This window comes from Scomber scombrus, chromosome 5, assembly GCF_963691925.1.
Source record: "Scomber scombrus chromosome 5, fScoSco1.1, whole genome shotgun sequence".
Lineage (NCBI taxonomy): Eukaryota > Metazoa > Chordata > Actinopteri > Scombriformes > Scombridae > Scomber > Scomber scombrus.
Genome location: NC_084974.1, coordinates 18,444,899 through 18,460,870, shown reverse-complemented (window position 1 = coordinate 18,460,870; position 15,972 = coordinate 18,444,899). Strand labels below are relative to the sequence as shown.

The following is a 15,972-nucleotide window of genomic DNA, read 5'->3' as shown; positions in this document are numbered from 1 at the left end:
TCGAAATATGGGAGAACCAGGGAAAAACGGGAGTGTGAAGGCATTGTATCCAAACGTAATGATCTGAGGCACTCCTGCTGAACTTGTCGCACTCGCCATTGTCAATGTCTGATACTGAAGATGCGCGCTTCACACAAGGCGCATGCGTGTGGCATGACGTTGGTGTTTACATCTAGCTCAGAGCCAGAGATCATACAAAAAGATGAATGACAGATAAATAATGAGAATAATAATAATAACATGAAATAAAAGTTGTTCGCGAGTCTCAAGCCTCGAGTCGAAGTCAAGTCTGAAGTCTTTTGAGGTCGAGTCCAAGTCGAGTCTGAAGTCACAGTTTAGTGAGACTTAAGTGCAACTCGAGTCAGAGTCGCGAGTCCGAGTCCCCAGCTCTGGTGTTGAGCAAAAGAGTTAGTAAGTTGACAATGAATAAGGACCTTTTTGTAAAACCCCTGTTGCTTTTGTTTGGGTGGGAACAGAGACCAGACACGCAGCCCAACAAATAACGTCAGGACCTGGCATGTAAAATGCTTTACGATGCTGCCATGATGCTATGTTTCCATAGTAAGCCGAGTCAAGGCTGGGCACAATGGAAGTTGGACTAACTTCAAAATAATCATGTTAGAATATGTTCACATTACAGTAGCATTATGTGCTCAGAGTCCAGAAAAACATAGAAGAAAAGCGTTAGACTGCATTAGACTTACCACTGCATTTACTCTGTAGGAAAATACTTAAGTGAGCAACAGTGGTGAAGTCCATAATTTGATGTTGCATCCAATGAATCTTCCCTAGATAAGAGCCCTGTGACTGCGTCCCTTATCTCCCCCTCTGTTGCCCTCTGAGAAAAACAGCACCAATCATCATGTGTCTCAGCACTGAGTGAACAATGTCCAGGACAAGAAAGAGGCCAGCCACAACTCTGTGTGTGCCAGTAATCTCTCTTTGAGGACATGCCGTCTCTAATTGCCCGGACACTTGTGTCCGAGGGCTGCTCTCGTTCCTCAGTGAAAAGATGAGACCTCTCGTGCTCCTTACAACAGGCTTAAGCTGATAAACCCTTTCATTCAACATGGCCGTGGGATCGGTGCTCCATGCCAACAGATTGAGTTAAAAAAAGGCCAATCAAAACAGCGATTAGCCCCCAACACAGAGGCAGAGCTAAGCCACAGCGCAGCCTCAGCAGGGGGTCCACTCTCTCAAAACCGTGAAAAGTGTCTGATGATTTGTGTGAGCCTTTCCTGACTTCAACACGTTCTTAAGTGCAAAAACACGAGCTGTAATATGTTCAGAATGGATGCAGTGCAGTTTTTATTGAACAAAGACGTGGCACAGTTGATTCGAAAATGGGACATGACAGCTGAAGAAATGCGCAGGCTTAAAAGACAGAAAAACACTTCAGTCTCTCAGCCGCCAGCATGAATCCAAGGCTACTTCTTCACTCAGAGGGTGTTCAATGACAATCTCTCTCTCTTTCTTTCTCAGATGATCAGTACCTCTCATGATGCACTTTCTTCCTGGCATGGTAGCGTTACCTTGCCTGCATGAGTCTTCCCACTAATGTTCCCCCCAGTTACAGGCGGCAACATTGCCAATACCTCTATATGGGCTCCCATCAGTGCATTCTCTGACCTGCTGCTGTTGTACATTATACAGAATCCATGGGGTTTCTCTGTAGCAAGGTCAGACGAAGTTCTGTACTTGTTTACTTGACTTGTAGCTGAAGTGAGCCAACAACCTTACACCACACAATACATTATGTATCCCTGTTGTAAAGGAAAAAAAAGGCAGGCTTTGTTTAAACAAGATTCTTCTTCTTGAAAAAAACAGAAAACAAACCCAGAACAGACGTGTGTTGTTGTTTGGGATATTTTAAAAAGATGATATGTATTTAAAGCTGCACTAATCAATATTTTTATATAAACAACAGTGTAAACAACTATGTGGAATGTAAAAGATGTCGTCTCTCAGCTCTGTGGAGCTTTTCATTGTTTTGGTTTTTTAGGCCCCAGTTTACCGTTTTGGTTTAAGTTCTCATTAACATTGTTTCCAGATGCAGGCAGTCATTTTTTTAATCAAACAGTTCTGATAAATCAACTATACACTACCTGCCCAGCACCAAACGAACGGTTAGACAAAGTTAGCAGCTTGCTGGTGAACAAAGTTGCGTATTTCAAAGCTAAAGAGAAACATATTTAGCTGGGGGAGACAAAAAGAAGAAATATTGAATCCAAATGAAATGTTTCTGTTGCTCTGTAGCTTTTGGATGTGCAAATAAGCTACTGTTTGTTCACTGTATCAGCTTTAGAAAAGTAATAATGTCAATGTTGGTTTTAAAGCTTATTGCACTACCCCCAAGTAGACCAAAAATAAAATCAATTAATGCAGATTTAAGAGTTTTAACAAAGTTTGAATCTAGACAAGCTCAAGAATGTGGTGTTATTTACATCAAAAGACACCAGAAAGACTATACTGTTGAAGCCACCACATGTAGAATTTGGCTCTAAAAAAAGAAAAAGATACTGTGGCAGATCTGACCCATGAACACTGAGATGAATGAATGCATTGAAAGCAGCACAGACGGAACCAATTTTCCTCCTGGATTAAATCTAATGTAATCAGAACAATTTAAAAGATGCTATAATCACATAAAAATTCCATACATGTTGGCTTTAAAAGTACATCATTTAGCAGTTAAACTATTTCTTACTTGTGTAACCTGAAAAAAAGACCTTATCGCTTCCCCCATCACCGTCTTTCAATAGCAGAAAATATCGAACAGCAGGCTGAATAATAAGCCCCGACTTCTTGTTATTAATGTAATGTATCTGACAGCACAACAGTATGAATCAATTTATGGCCAACACTGCTGCACCATTATTTGTTTTCCAGATTAGCGTGCCCACCAGTGACCTTGAGTAATAGCTCACAAATGTATTCTAAAGAGTCATGTGACATGGGCGTGCACACACACGCCATGACAGATACCAACTGGGGAAATCAACATATCCATTTGTCCAACTAGATATAAATATGCAATTATGTGGGGAGCGTGTTGTTGCAATGGTGTCAAATAGCGCAGGCACAGCAAACTCAGTGAACCTGCCCGCAGACAATTTTGGACATTTAGATTAATAATCAAGATAGAAGCACATTAAATGATATAAATTCAAGTATGCATGTTTGCGTGCAATCTCCTGGAAGAGAAGGAGCTGGGCGCGCCTGGAAATGATTCCAAGTGACTCTCTGGTTATTACAGAAATAATGAGCAAACTACAGGCCATGAGATCTGCTTCAGCCAGACTCCCCTCCATTTTTCCCTCCATTTTTCTCTTAACGTAACATGCAAACTCTGCAAGGACGACATATAAATTAGCGACAGAATTCTTGAGTCTCATTCAGTTGCTGAGCTCCGACAAAAAGCACGTCTGAAGATGCTTACGTATGCTTCTTCATTCTTCCTGCAACTGCTAAAACTCTTAACTTGCAACCATGCTATGCAATGAAAACTGACTGAAAGAGCTGATTCAATATTATGGAGAAGATTCTTCTGGGAGGCTTTCTGTGGTGCCATCTGACCTTATTAGACATATGATACATCCTCAGCTGCCTCATTATCCTGCTGCAGATTAACAGCTCACTGTAAATGTAACTTCTGTGTTGGAGCAAAGTGAGGATCAACATTCACTAAGAAGAAACTAATCTGAATTATGTGGGGTTAGCAATGTCAAGAAAGAACATCCAATTTTTTTTTGTTATAGTACATGAACTCTCTGAAACAGTGAGCAACAAAAACATATGAACAAGCAAGTAAAAATTAAGAAGAATATTGGGTGACGTGGCCTGGTCTCCCAGTGGAGACCGAGCACTGAAGTTTAAGCTTCTTTCTGTCAAAAGAAATTGTGACCAAGTGCTATTTTGGGTTTTTTTTTTTGTTCAGTTTCCTCTGGTACTCATGGTGACACAAGTAAGAAAGCCCAGAACATAATTTTTTGGTGTGTGCGTGAGTGCATATTCACACATTGACCAGCTGTCATTGGATGTCACTGCGGAGACACGAGATATTGGAAATAATGTCCGATTACCCTGTCAGGGTGTTAAAGAATTGCTTCCCTTTTTAGGAAATAAGCTTCCTCTTTGCTTTCTTGCAAGAAATGGTCTAGCTCATAATAATCAGTAAAACCACAATGTCTTGTGTTTGGTTTTTAGTATGGGATTAAACTAACAAGATATAACATGTTAATTGTAGAATTTAGAGTTGATGGTTTGCAGATTTTGTTACCTTTGGACAGCGGGCTAACTGTTTCCCTGTTTCCAGTCTTTGAGCTAAGCTACACTAACTGGCTCCTTAATATTAAAGATAGCTTAATATTTACCTCAGCATCTTATATCCATCTTTGTAAAGTCCTAGAAAAATGTGGACTGAAAGCTACTCTGTCCTCATGCAACATTTGGAGGCCCATAAAGCCCAGCAGAGCTTCTTCAACCACATACTTAGTCTGAGGTATTTCTCTATTCCTTCTCTCTCTTTATACACACACACTGAACTACCTTCACATCACTGCACACTTAATGTACGCAATTCAAGCGTGTTATAGCAGCAAAAAAAAAGAAAGATGTTTAAATGTGTGTTGTGTTCAAAGTCAATGGAAAAGTCAAATGGCGTATGCAACATTACAGAAAACAGCCTTGCATTCACTCTGTCAGAGTGCATGCTTGTCAGTCGCTGGTTAAAAATCCTTTCACCGTATGCAACAGCTAAACTGTAGGCAAGACAGCAGGGCCGGTGCCAGTGTGCCATGCTGCACGCTGAGACAGTGGCTCCCTTTGTATGGCTAGCTTCTTTTCAGACAGGAGCAGGAGCTGCAGGAGCACTTACACTCGGATGAAAACACCACAGTGAGGGGGGGGGGGGGGTTTACAGCTTGCATATACACAGACGACAGTGCTTCCATCCTGGGAGCGGCGTGGTCACATGGAAGGGAAAGGGTTATCGTCCAAGGGGAAACTTGTCACGCCAGAAATGTTCATGCTATGAATAAATTTACATCAAATCAATGCTGACACTCACTGATAGAGCAGATATCATAGAGCAGATAGTTTTCATCGAATGTCAGACGAGAAGTAAGTGTAAAGAGTCCCGGGCATCTGTCCGTCATTATGCCCCTTTTCATTTAGCTTAAGAAATATGATCTGCGGTGATGATAAGGAGGAAACTGGGCAATCACAAAGAGCCAACATTCAATCTAGGAGAGATAACAAAAGGAGGACGAAAGACAGCTCTGGATGGCAGGATGCCCCTGGGGCGGCTGTGCTGTTATTATGTTGGAGAGGGCTGCTGAGCTGCGGTGTGGGGCAATTAGAGACCGGAGGATTGACTGGGGGAGGGTCCAGGCACAACAACCCGTCCATGAAGTGTTCTCAGCTCAGAGGAAAGCAGAAACACACCTCCTGAATACTGCAGCAGTAGAAAAAAATAGAGAAAAAATAACATGATGATGGTGGATTTATGAATTGAAATAACAACCATCTGCTTATTTCTATGGAAAGAAGCTCGGTCTAAGCTGCCTCCCTGTCATCAGTAGAATCCAAAATTAATATCAAGCCATTAAATACCGAAGTTTATGTGGCGCTGGTTTGGATGATTTGACTTGTATGTGACAATTAGGCTGGTTTGGGGATAGTGTACGCAAGCAGATGAATCATCTGTTGTTCCCATCCGTAGCTACTGCAGACACTGCGGTGAACACATTAGCCACGTCTATTATCTTTAACGTCACTCCGCTTCGGAAAGTCCTAGCTGAAAACCACAAAGAGTCCAGGAACCGTCCAGCTGGAGAACATGGGGACAAAGAGGAAAAGTCAATCCCAGAGTCTTGTTTCAGTGGTTGGTGGACTGCAGACAGAGGTCGCAGCCTTACAGCTTTTGTGTGTTGTCGCTTAACGTGTAGATAATGGAAGTAAAAACAGATCAGGTTGCAGGAGGGAATGGGTTTTTTTATAAGACATACAGCACGACTGTTCCGTCAACTCTCACATGGGTAATTTAAGCTACTGAACTTCACCTCGGATGGGTTCTCCATTGTGGCCTCTCATAATATTACACATCTCCCAGTAAAAAAGGACACAATGGGCAGTGAAATGGGACAGTAACACAAGCTTGGTGGTGTGAGATGTAACAGTTGGCATTGCTGAGTATCCTGAGCCCTCACAAACACACACTGTTTCCATGCTCTCTGGCCCTAAGCGGCTTCAGTGGAGCAGGTGTCTGCCCACATTCTTTATATAAGCTCTTGTCAAACACGGCGCACAGCAACAAGGCCTCACAGCTGCAGGACAATGGAGTCACGGTAAACTACGGCGCTGCAGGCAGGCATGCACGTTTTCTACCCAGAGTCAAGGTAACAGCTTTCACAGAGTCAACTTACAGTTAGAAGTACAAGCATGTTATTTTTAAATAGTAATTATAAAAGCCACACTCCATTTCCAGTTGCTTTTTAATTATGCCACATTACAGTTTTATATGAGTTCATCAACAGCACACACATACTTTTACTGAAGTGATCCATATTCATAACCAGCATTAAAGCTAATAAATAAAAACAAAAAAAATCCAATAAATTATTATAAAAAACATACCTTGAGCACAAACTGCAGAGAGGCAAACTGGAATAAATTTATGAAACACTCCCAGTGGGCATACACTGGTGACAATTTTAAACATTTCTGGGGCAGTTAATAGTTATTTTTTCTCTTGACCTCAGCTGTCTCTAAAGCCAACCAGTTTACTTTACCTTCCTTATGAAATACAATTCCTCAACTATTCAAACAATGTGAAACTTTAACTGTCGTTTCAAGGTTTCACTGGTCATTTAATCTGCCAAGGTCAAATGCCTTGAAGTGAGGATTAGCTCATTTACTATTTAGTCTCAGAGCCAACTTCATATTAGGCTACTTACTAAACCCTGTGTACTTTGATCAGAGTGAATATATGATCTATGAGAGTGCCGTTTTAGTTTTCTTCTGCACATATAATCATTTAACTTTCTGGAGGTAGAGTTGCTGTCTTTAGATTTCACACATCGAGCATGTAAGAACTAATTTTTATGTCCTCCTGATAAAATACACCATGTTTGTTCCCATGCACTGCAGATTGAGCAGAAACTGGTGAGCGATACATCCTCTAAATCCTACAATTAACTCTAAAGCTCGCAATTACAGATGTTCCACATCACAGTAGCCTCAAAAATGTCCCATTCTGTTGACGTTATTAGCCCGCGCTGTGTGAGTGAACACAACAAAGGAGAAGGCATCCATTAACACAGGCCCACAAAAACCAAATGCAACAAAGATCAAGAACAGAGATTTGCCACCTGCGGGTAAAACAGTTCAGGCCCTTTTCAAACCACTTCTGCTGACACGGGGCAAGGAGAGCTGAGATGGATGATGAGTAAGCTGCACTGCAGTTTTCAGGAGACCAGTGACATATTGATGAAAGGCATCCTTAGCCCCTCTCTCGCACCCTTTAGACCCTGGCTATGAGCCGAGGGAGCAGGGATCCTGCCTCTGGGGTCCGACCAGGAGGAGTTGAACAAGAGGCCTTTCTCTCTGTACTATGTGAACCCCCCCCCCCCAACACCACAATCTGACGGCACCGACAGCAGGGACAGCTCTGGCAACATCTCAGCTTGTTCTCCCCATTTGGCCAAGTTGGGTTTTCACATCAAGTTGGCCAAGGCTTTAATTGATTTACATGGAACTCTCTCTCACTACTGCTGCACAAGTCCATGTAAGGCAGTGCCAGCGAGCCAAGACCGCCAGACAGCTGGCCATCGTTGAACAACAAACAGACGTCCACTCACTGAAAGCGTGCTAGTCAAGGGTCCCCCAAGACACACTAGAGGATAGACTGCATGCTGTTCAGAAACTGCTGTGACTCCTTAGCCTGTCTGGATTTAGGCAACACAGCACCTTAAGAATGGAAAATATCAAATAAGAAAGACATTTTTCCACAGATAAAATAAAACAAACTATTAAACAGTCTATAACCAACACATGTGTATCTTTAAGATAAAACATCTGGCAAACTTTTTTTTATATAAAAAAAAGCACACCACAGTATTACTAAATTTAGTCCATCTACAATGAAATAATAAAACCAATTCAAGCTTTTCATTCTATTTATGTTGTTTTTAAAACCATCAGAGGGCTATATAACAGTTTTCACCTCCTTCAAGGACAGATTGAATCAAGATTGGCCTGAACTTGCAGTTAACTATTCCAGACTTCCCCTTCTCTCTGCATTTAATCGAGAATATTATCCCTTCTTGACTAAATAACAAACATTTCCTGCAACGGGAAGGCCTGGATAACCCCTGAGTAAAAGAAAAGAGGACAGCCTCCAGTGAAGGAGAGATAGCCAAGTCAGTATGGGGGCAGAAAGGAGGGGGGAGGGGGAGGAGGAAGAGGAAGAGTAGGGGAGGAGGCACAGTCAGAGATTCTTAAAGGGGGAGTCGAGGCTCTGAAAGACGCGATTGAAGAAAAATGGCATCCTTCGCCAGGAGATGAGCGTTACTTACACTAAGTCAAAAAGAGTCTGGGAGGAGGGCCGAGCAGGCTACTTACTCTCCGCAGACCCACAACATCAACAGAGCCCTCCACTGGGTCAACATCACTCACCTATTAGGTCTGTGTGTAGCACACATGGGTCTTCTGCAGTGACTGCAACAGTCACATCATGGACAGTCTTTCTCGGTCGCCCAGAGCCAAATTAGAGACATTATGGTATCCAGTGTTATCTCCAGCTAACTTCCCACTTCCTGACTTGCAAAATACAATTCTCAAACTTGTATTAGACACATGTAATTTAACCAAAAATGTAAGGAAAACATGTGCATTTTTGTCCTGATTTGACAACATTGTGTTACATCAAGATGCACAGATCCCTTCACTGAAGGAAATTAATTAAAAGAACAATATTCTAAAAGGTAAATGAAACATCAGTTACTTAAATTATGAATAAAAACATTTATTTCCTCGGTGGAGCATTTTATATCAGGTCCTGCAATATAGTCCCCAATCAGTTGGACAGGAGAAAGGCAGCAGTGTAAATGAATGCACACACCCCAGCACATATAGCTGTAACCTGATAATAAAATCTAAATGCCAAAATGCATAAATCCAGCTTAACTATGTGCGTGATGAAGGCTAATGACACGCTCTGCTCGCTCCTGGAGATGTCATTTATAAAATACTGCTACTGCAGCTGCTGACAGAAACACCATTTTTCACTGCTGCGTTAGAACAAGAGAATAGGCCGAAAGGTTGGATAAAACCCAAACTGAACCAAAACTGCAGGCCTCTGCAAAAAGGAGATACACGACTGCTTCGCTCTATTCTCATAAAGGCAGAGAAAGCCAAAAGGCTGCCAGCAAGAGCCTTGAACAATGCTCATGTCGATGCCACAGATATTTTTTCCACAAACACAATAACGCTGCACTGTGGTGATGGATGTGCTCCGCCTCAGACAACAACAGGACAACCTCCCCACTCCCCGCCCCCCCTTCAGTCATATCCGAGACTCATTCACGCCTAGGCTTCATTATGAAGTGTAACGGAAATCATCATTGGCAATCTGAAAGAATTTACAAGACAATGGTTCAGTCCAAGTCATGCCTCACCTACACAAAGAACAGTTACTGCTGTGTTCGCTAAATGAGGACAGACTCAAGACGGGATACATACATGACCAAATACAGATAAAAATAAAAGGTATGGCCTACAACACACACACACACACACACACACACACACACACACACACACACACACACACACACACACACACACACACACACACACACACACACACACACACACACACACACACACACACACACACACACACACACAAAAGTTACATTGTATTTGTCACACACTGCTTTCTTATATTATTTTCTAAGCAACATTTCCTTTAAAAATAAATAAATCAGGCCTCATCTTTTTTAAGCAAGGTGTCAAAATCCTGTTTACCATCTTTAGGACAATTTTAAAGTTATACCAGCGTTTCACCTAGCAGTTGATACTAAGCAAATATATCAAGAGCATACAGTAGATTTGTTTAGACCTAATGACTTTGTAAATGCCTCAGCTGAAATCACAGTTAGATTTAGAGACAGATAATGAGACATCCTGCATGCAACACTGTCCTCCTTTCTATTGTTTTCAAAAGATTTAGCTTCATTTTTGCAGCTGCAAGTAAATATGAAGGAAACTTCTACTAGATATAATTACTGTTATGTCATTAAAAATAAGTAATTTATAAATAAAAATGTTTACCAAAAAACAAATGAATCAAAATACTATCATTTATAAAAATCTGTTATACATTTATGCTGTTTTTAGGCAGGTTTTCAGGGAGTGACCTGGCCAAGACAGCAGCATAAACATTGCTACAATAATAAACACAAACAATACAAACAGATAAATAGGACTGTCACACACTATAAACAAATTTAATAACACAAATGCTCCCACCCACTTATTATTTAACCATTTAAAATTTAAAGAATAAATCTTATTTTTTTTCTGTCTGGTCACAGTAAAAGGCTCACATTTATACCAAATTGTCAGAATTTATATACATATAATAGAAAAACAAAGTCCAGCTATCCTATTTTACAAAAATATAACATATTTAAAAGTATTGATAGGTGAGACAAATCAAGGTGGACGACTAGAAATACTAACAATGACAGTACCATGATGTTGACACCAGGAGGAAATCATGGAAAGCTACAGATGAGACATGATGGCAAAACAACAGGCCTTCACTGTGCAGGCTATCCATGCAGTAACCCTAATAATGTGGCAGAGGCAATATAATAACACTGCTCTGTGATGATGCCCAGCTGAAATATGAGTCTAAATGTAAAATATCAGCTACTGGACACACTGAAGGAAATTAAATCATTCTTTTAGTCTGTTTCCTCTCCTTTTGATAACTTGTGAGTGTCTGGCCTGCTACATTTGGATTATCTTAATTAAAGGGAGTAAAGGGTTAAATGGGAGAGATATTATCAAAATGCTGGAACTTGATTATGTATTTTTTTTTTAAACTTATGTCCTGGATTATTCTTGTAATCTTAACTATTGCTGGACATGTCCTTTTTGTTTTTACTAAGTTAACTGTTTATTTGTTTTTGTATCACTGGCTCCATTAATTTTCTTTCTGAGTATCATATTACATAGCCTAGTTATGAGTGTTATCACCTCATTTAACTTGGTTTCTAAAGACAGACATGATAAGATGATATATGCTTAGCTGGAAAGAGTCAGATTTGAGGGAACCCGAGTAAAAAAAGAGGTCAATGATGTTTGAAAACCAATTCCCTGACCCAAATGAAACCATATACACCTGTGCACTGAGAGAAGATGCACACATGGCGGGTTCTTGTAGAGATTTCTAGCACACTAAGCAGAAAAAAAGAGAGTATGCACTATACTACTCCTCTTCTTCACCCATCACCACAGCCCATCTTACCTTTTTGTGTCTGTCTTTGAAAGGTAACGCAGGCCATGGCATCTCCTGCAAAAAGTCGTGCCAGTGTTTCTGGTCCTGATCAGACGAGATGAAGACGATTTCCAAATTGTCTTTATGTTCAGATGCCTTTTTGAACCTGCTGTAAAACTCGCACAGGCTGGCGTTGAACTGCTTGCACGGCGCGTTCAGGCTGCATCCGAAGAATAGCCCGACCAGAGACAGCTTGGCGCCCAGAGACTGCACGTCCACCTCGGCTTTCTCGCTGTTGACGAGCCGCTCCCCGAGTAGACTCACCAGAAACTCCGACATCGCAGCGCAACACTCCACGAACACACAATGTGACCCTCAACCGAGGCTGCTGCACATGTAACCGCTATGTTTAGGCGACACCCAGCACGTCCTCCACCTCCAATTTGAGGTTTTTTAGGTGAAGTCCCAGCCCCTGCGAGGCGTTGTGGTGTGTGTTTTCACCGCTGCTCGTCCTCCGGTGTGAGCGCTGTGCAGGAATGCACTCCGCTTAAATCCCCCTGACTGCAACAGTGCTTGCGCTCTTTTTCCCACACACATTACACTTTCATCGTGACATCTGGTGAGTCTGATTAAAACAGGATACTGTGTCACTGTGTTTCTTAACGCGCTATGAATAGAAAACGAGGCATGACTCGTTTAATGTCAGACTTTATAGATCTTATATCCTAAAAATTAGCTAATTTTCTTGATTTGAAAGCAGCTGGGTTGTGAGTATGGCTTCCAAATTACATTATGTTAAATTCTGAGGAATTCTTTTCATTTAATAAGCTTCATTACAAAACTCAAAAAGAAATTCTTCAAATAAATCAAAAATATCTGACTGGTTTATTAATACACCCTATTCACGTGGATATGCTGCCACCTACAGACCATACTCATTCAAGGAAAAATTGGTACAGCCCTGAATTTTTGACCTCTATAGAGGGAGGGGATCGGTGGCATTTTGCTGGCATGATTTGGGTCCATTTAGAGGGGATGATCACTACGAATGAATATAAAGTTGTTGTGAGTGATCACCTGTGGTGATCCTGATGGGAGTGGTCTCTTCCAGGATAACAATGCCCCCATGTATAGGGCACAAAGGCCACAAAATGGTTTTGTTAGTATGAAAATGATGTGAATAATATGCTATGGCTTTTGCAGTCACCAGATCTCAATCTAATTGAACACCTATGGGAGATTTTGGACTGACATGTTAATCAGCGCTCTCTACCACCATCATCAAAACACCAAATAAGGGAATATCTTTTGAAAGAATGGTGTTCATCCCTCAAGTGAAATTCAGACTTTTAAAATTAATGCAAATGCATATTGAAGATGTTCTGGAGGCATGTGGTGGCCCAACTTTATATTGGGTTTTTCCTTTAATTTGTCACCTGTCTGTAGTTTCCACAGAGAAAAATGCGACAAAATGTTCAACATCACTTTATTTAAGTGCTACTGCAAGGCAACATCAGTTATATTAAACATGGCCACAGTAAAAAAAAAAAAAAATCCCAATATATTCTTATAATCAACTAGTGTGCTAAATGACATTTGAAGAAATGTATCAACTAAAATTACCCCTCAGAATTGAGCGATTGCATATAAAACACAACAAGACACGTTTTTAATGAATTACATCCATTCTGTGATCATCCTGCACATACTACAATACACATAAAGCTGTGGATTACAAAGGATGGTCATTATTAGGGTTGTAAACTTATAGAGTTGCTGATTTGCTTCATATTACAGTGGAAGTTGTAGCTGGCATTGTATTATTTGAATTGCGATAAATAGGATTTTTCTTCATAATAGTGAGCAAATCTTAAATGCTTCGTGACTGATGTGCAAGTCACAGGACCTCTCAGTCCTCGGTGAACATCATCCTCACCAGCTCTGATTTGAGGCATTCGTCCTCCACCAGTTTCTGAGGCTGAAACACAGAGATGACACAGGTATGACTTTTAATATTGTTGTATTAGACTGCAACAACATAACAAAAAAAGGCTTTTTTTAATTGCAACATTTGAACACATACTTGAACATTTAATGGAAGACTTATCATAGGCTATTTTAACAATAAGCTGTAATTTTAATGGTGGTCATCCTTACTGTGCCATAACGCAGTAGAGTAGGAACTCCACTCAGCTTCAGTGTCTTCTTGAAGTCATTTTTTGGATCCTTCCAACTGAAGAATGAAAAAGACATGATTGTAATACATGAGTGCTCCATACAAGTCTGAAGATGAATCTCAGTTTTCCAGTGTGTTACTTTATCTGAATAGGGTCATACACATTTTAAGTTGGAGCTGATTAATCGATCAAGAGAAAATCAATAAATATTTACAAACATTCAGGAGTTACACATTGTTACATATCATTGTCCATTTTAAAATGTTGTGAAATTTACTGGTAATCAGAAAGAAGAAATCACTTTGGTATGTTAAGTCGGTCCAATTGTTTCTTACTTTATACTGAATTTTTCATTGCACTTGCTCAGCTACTTTACAATTTGTACCAGGCTATTTTGAGCCACTTTCTTCTAATGCTTCAGTCTCTTGCCTCCCCCTTTTGTATAAAAGCGTAACCCTAACCCCAAATTACAAACTGTAAATGTAATTTGTCCACATTTACATTTTTCATTTAAAGCTTTCATTTAAATTATTTGTTGCAGCCTCAATTAGTGTCATGCATAGAACAAAATACAATGTAAATTGCACAGAAATTTAAAAAATGCAGAGTCAACATGTTGTGAATAACACAATACCAAACTTATCACTCTAGAGATCAAAAACACTATGTCTAGAAATGCTTCATATTTACAGGAGTGCAATTAGTCAAATGAAATCCACCTTTATGATGTCATGCTGAAACTATTAGTTGATTACACAACAGAAAATGTACCGATTTTAATTTTGATGATTGCATAATGTTCTTAATATTCCTTAATTCATCAAATATAAATACATGTTATTGATTAACACCTTCACAACAGAGCTGCAACGATTAGTCGATTAGTCTCCAAATATTAATATTAAAGCAACTATTTTGATAATCAATTAATTTTTACTAGTCATTTTTTAAGAAGTAAAAAAAGCTTCTCATAGATGTAAATGTTCTGGTTTCTTTAGTCCTCTATGATGGTAAACTGGATATCGTTGGGTTGTGGACTGTTGGTCATGACAAAGCAAGACAGTTTAGGTTCAATCTTGGGAGTGATGAACAATTCCCGCCATTATATGGAACAAGCAACTAATCGATTAATAAAGAAAACAATCAACAGAATAATCAATGATGGAAAAAGGATTGCTAGATACAGCCCTACTTCATAAGTATTAGATTTACTTATGTTTCCATTTCATGTTTGTTGCTGTAATCAATGTTACATGGGCTCTCATAGCCTGTGATTGCCATCATTTATGGCACATGTCATCTGGTTATCTGAAGGTTTTGTTATGGTAAAACAGTTTTCCCTAAAATGTTGTAATAAAGAAGAGTATAATACTAACTAAGCTCTTTGTCCAACTTGACAGTAGATGAAGACAGAGCCCTCAGGAAGGTGAGTCATCTGCCCTCTCACCACTGGTTCAGCTGCAATGGAAGAAGTAAAACTGTTGGAAAATTGACTGAATTAAAGTGCACAAGATATACAATAATTAAACATCAAGATATTTGGAAGTAAAACGGTGTAACCATTCAAAACAAGGACAATAAATACAGCTGTATATGGCAGGTCTCTAAATGAAGGTAAACGCATATTAACTATCACATATTGAGCATTGGATTTAAAAAAAAAAAAAAAAAAAAAGAGTATCTGACGTTACCTGTTACACAGTCTGGACACCAGCTCTTTCCTTGGTCGTCTTTATCACCAGAGAAATAAGCAAAAATGTCTTTTCCTTTCCTCTCAGACACAGCCTTGCAGAACTCCTCGTAGCCATGCACACTCACTTCTTCGTACTGTGCCATCGTTCAGTTTTAGACCGACTGGATGAGAAAATGCACGGATTTGCAGCTGTTTGATTGCAAGGATCTAGCAAGGTGTCAGCAGTCAGCAGACAGAAGTTATGCTGCTCTCTGAACACTGAACCTGCTAAATAAATAAATAAAGCCCCTTCCGGTATGTTCAAAGGTTCTTAAAGTGACCGTGTAGCTAAAGTAATATCGAAACTTTAAAAAAATACACACACGTATATATACACGCCAGGTATACTATGTGAATATGATAGTGAGTAAATCTATCCCGGCTTTTTGTGTGAAGTTATCATTATAAAATTTTTAATTTGTTTTTAAAAAAGGCGGTTACAGTGATGTTTGAATGCTTTTACTATCCGTACTCGGTGTTGTGTCGAAATCCGTTCCCTCATCGAATAATGCTCCCCTCTTGTTAAAATAATGTTTTGGCGGTTGGAGTTAGGT

At 40.0% G+C, this 15,972-nt stretch overlaps 2 protein-coding genes across 2 annotated transcripts in view; both read right to left on the bottom strand.

The window, feature by feature from the left end:
• Positions 1–12,015, bottom strand: part of nxn (nucleoredoxin) — a 59,067-nt gene extending 47,052 nt beyond the window's left edge. Inside the window, exon 1 of the mRNA XM_062419674.1 lies at positions 11,540–12,015. Within this exon, the coding sequence (XP_062275658.1) occupies positions 11,540–11,848 (309 nt within the window). The 5' untranslated portion in view covers positions 11,849–12,015. The remainder of the gene's footprint in view (positions 1–11,539) is intronic.
• Positions 12,016–12,978: 963 nt separating this feature from the next.
• txndc17 (thioredoxin domain containing 17) lies at positions 12,979–15,627 on the bottom strand. The gene is made up of 4 exons (XM_062419083.1): positions 15,378–15,627; positions 15,063–15,144; positions 13,667–13,742; positions 12,979–13,487 (listed from the first exon to the last, which is right to left on the bottom strand). Exons 1-4 carry the CDS (start codon positions 15,520–15,522, stop codon positions 13,419–13,421), a joined length of 372 nt encoding a protein of 123 aa, XP_062275067.1. The 5' UTR covers positions 15,523–15,627; the 3' UTR covers positions 12,979–13,418.
• Positions 15,628–15,972: the final 345 nt, after the last annotated feature.

Coding starts and splice junctions, on each gene's coding strand:
- txndc17 (XM_062419083.1), bottom strand. CDS start 15,522: ATGGCACAGTACGAAGAAGTGAGTGTGCATGGCTACGAGGAGTTCTGC. Junction 15,145..15,377: donor GTGTCCAGACTGTGTAACAG/GTAACGTCAGAT, acceptor CTTCCATTGCAG/CTGAACCAGTGGTGAGAGGG. Junction 13,743..15,062: donor CAAGTTGGACAAAGAGCTTA/GTTAGTATTATA, acceptor TTCATTCTTCAG/TTGGAAGGATCCAAAAAATG.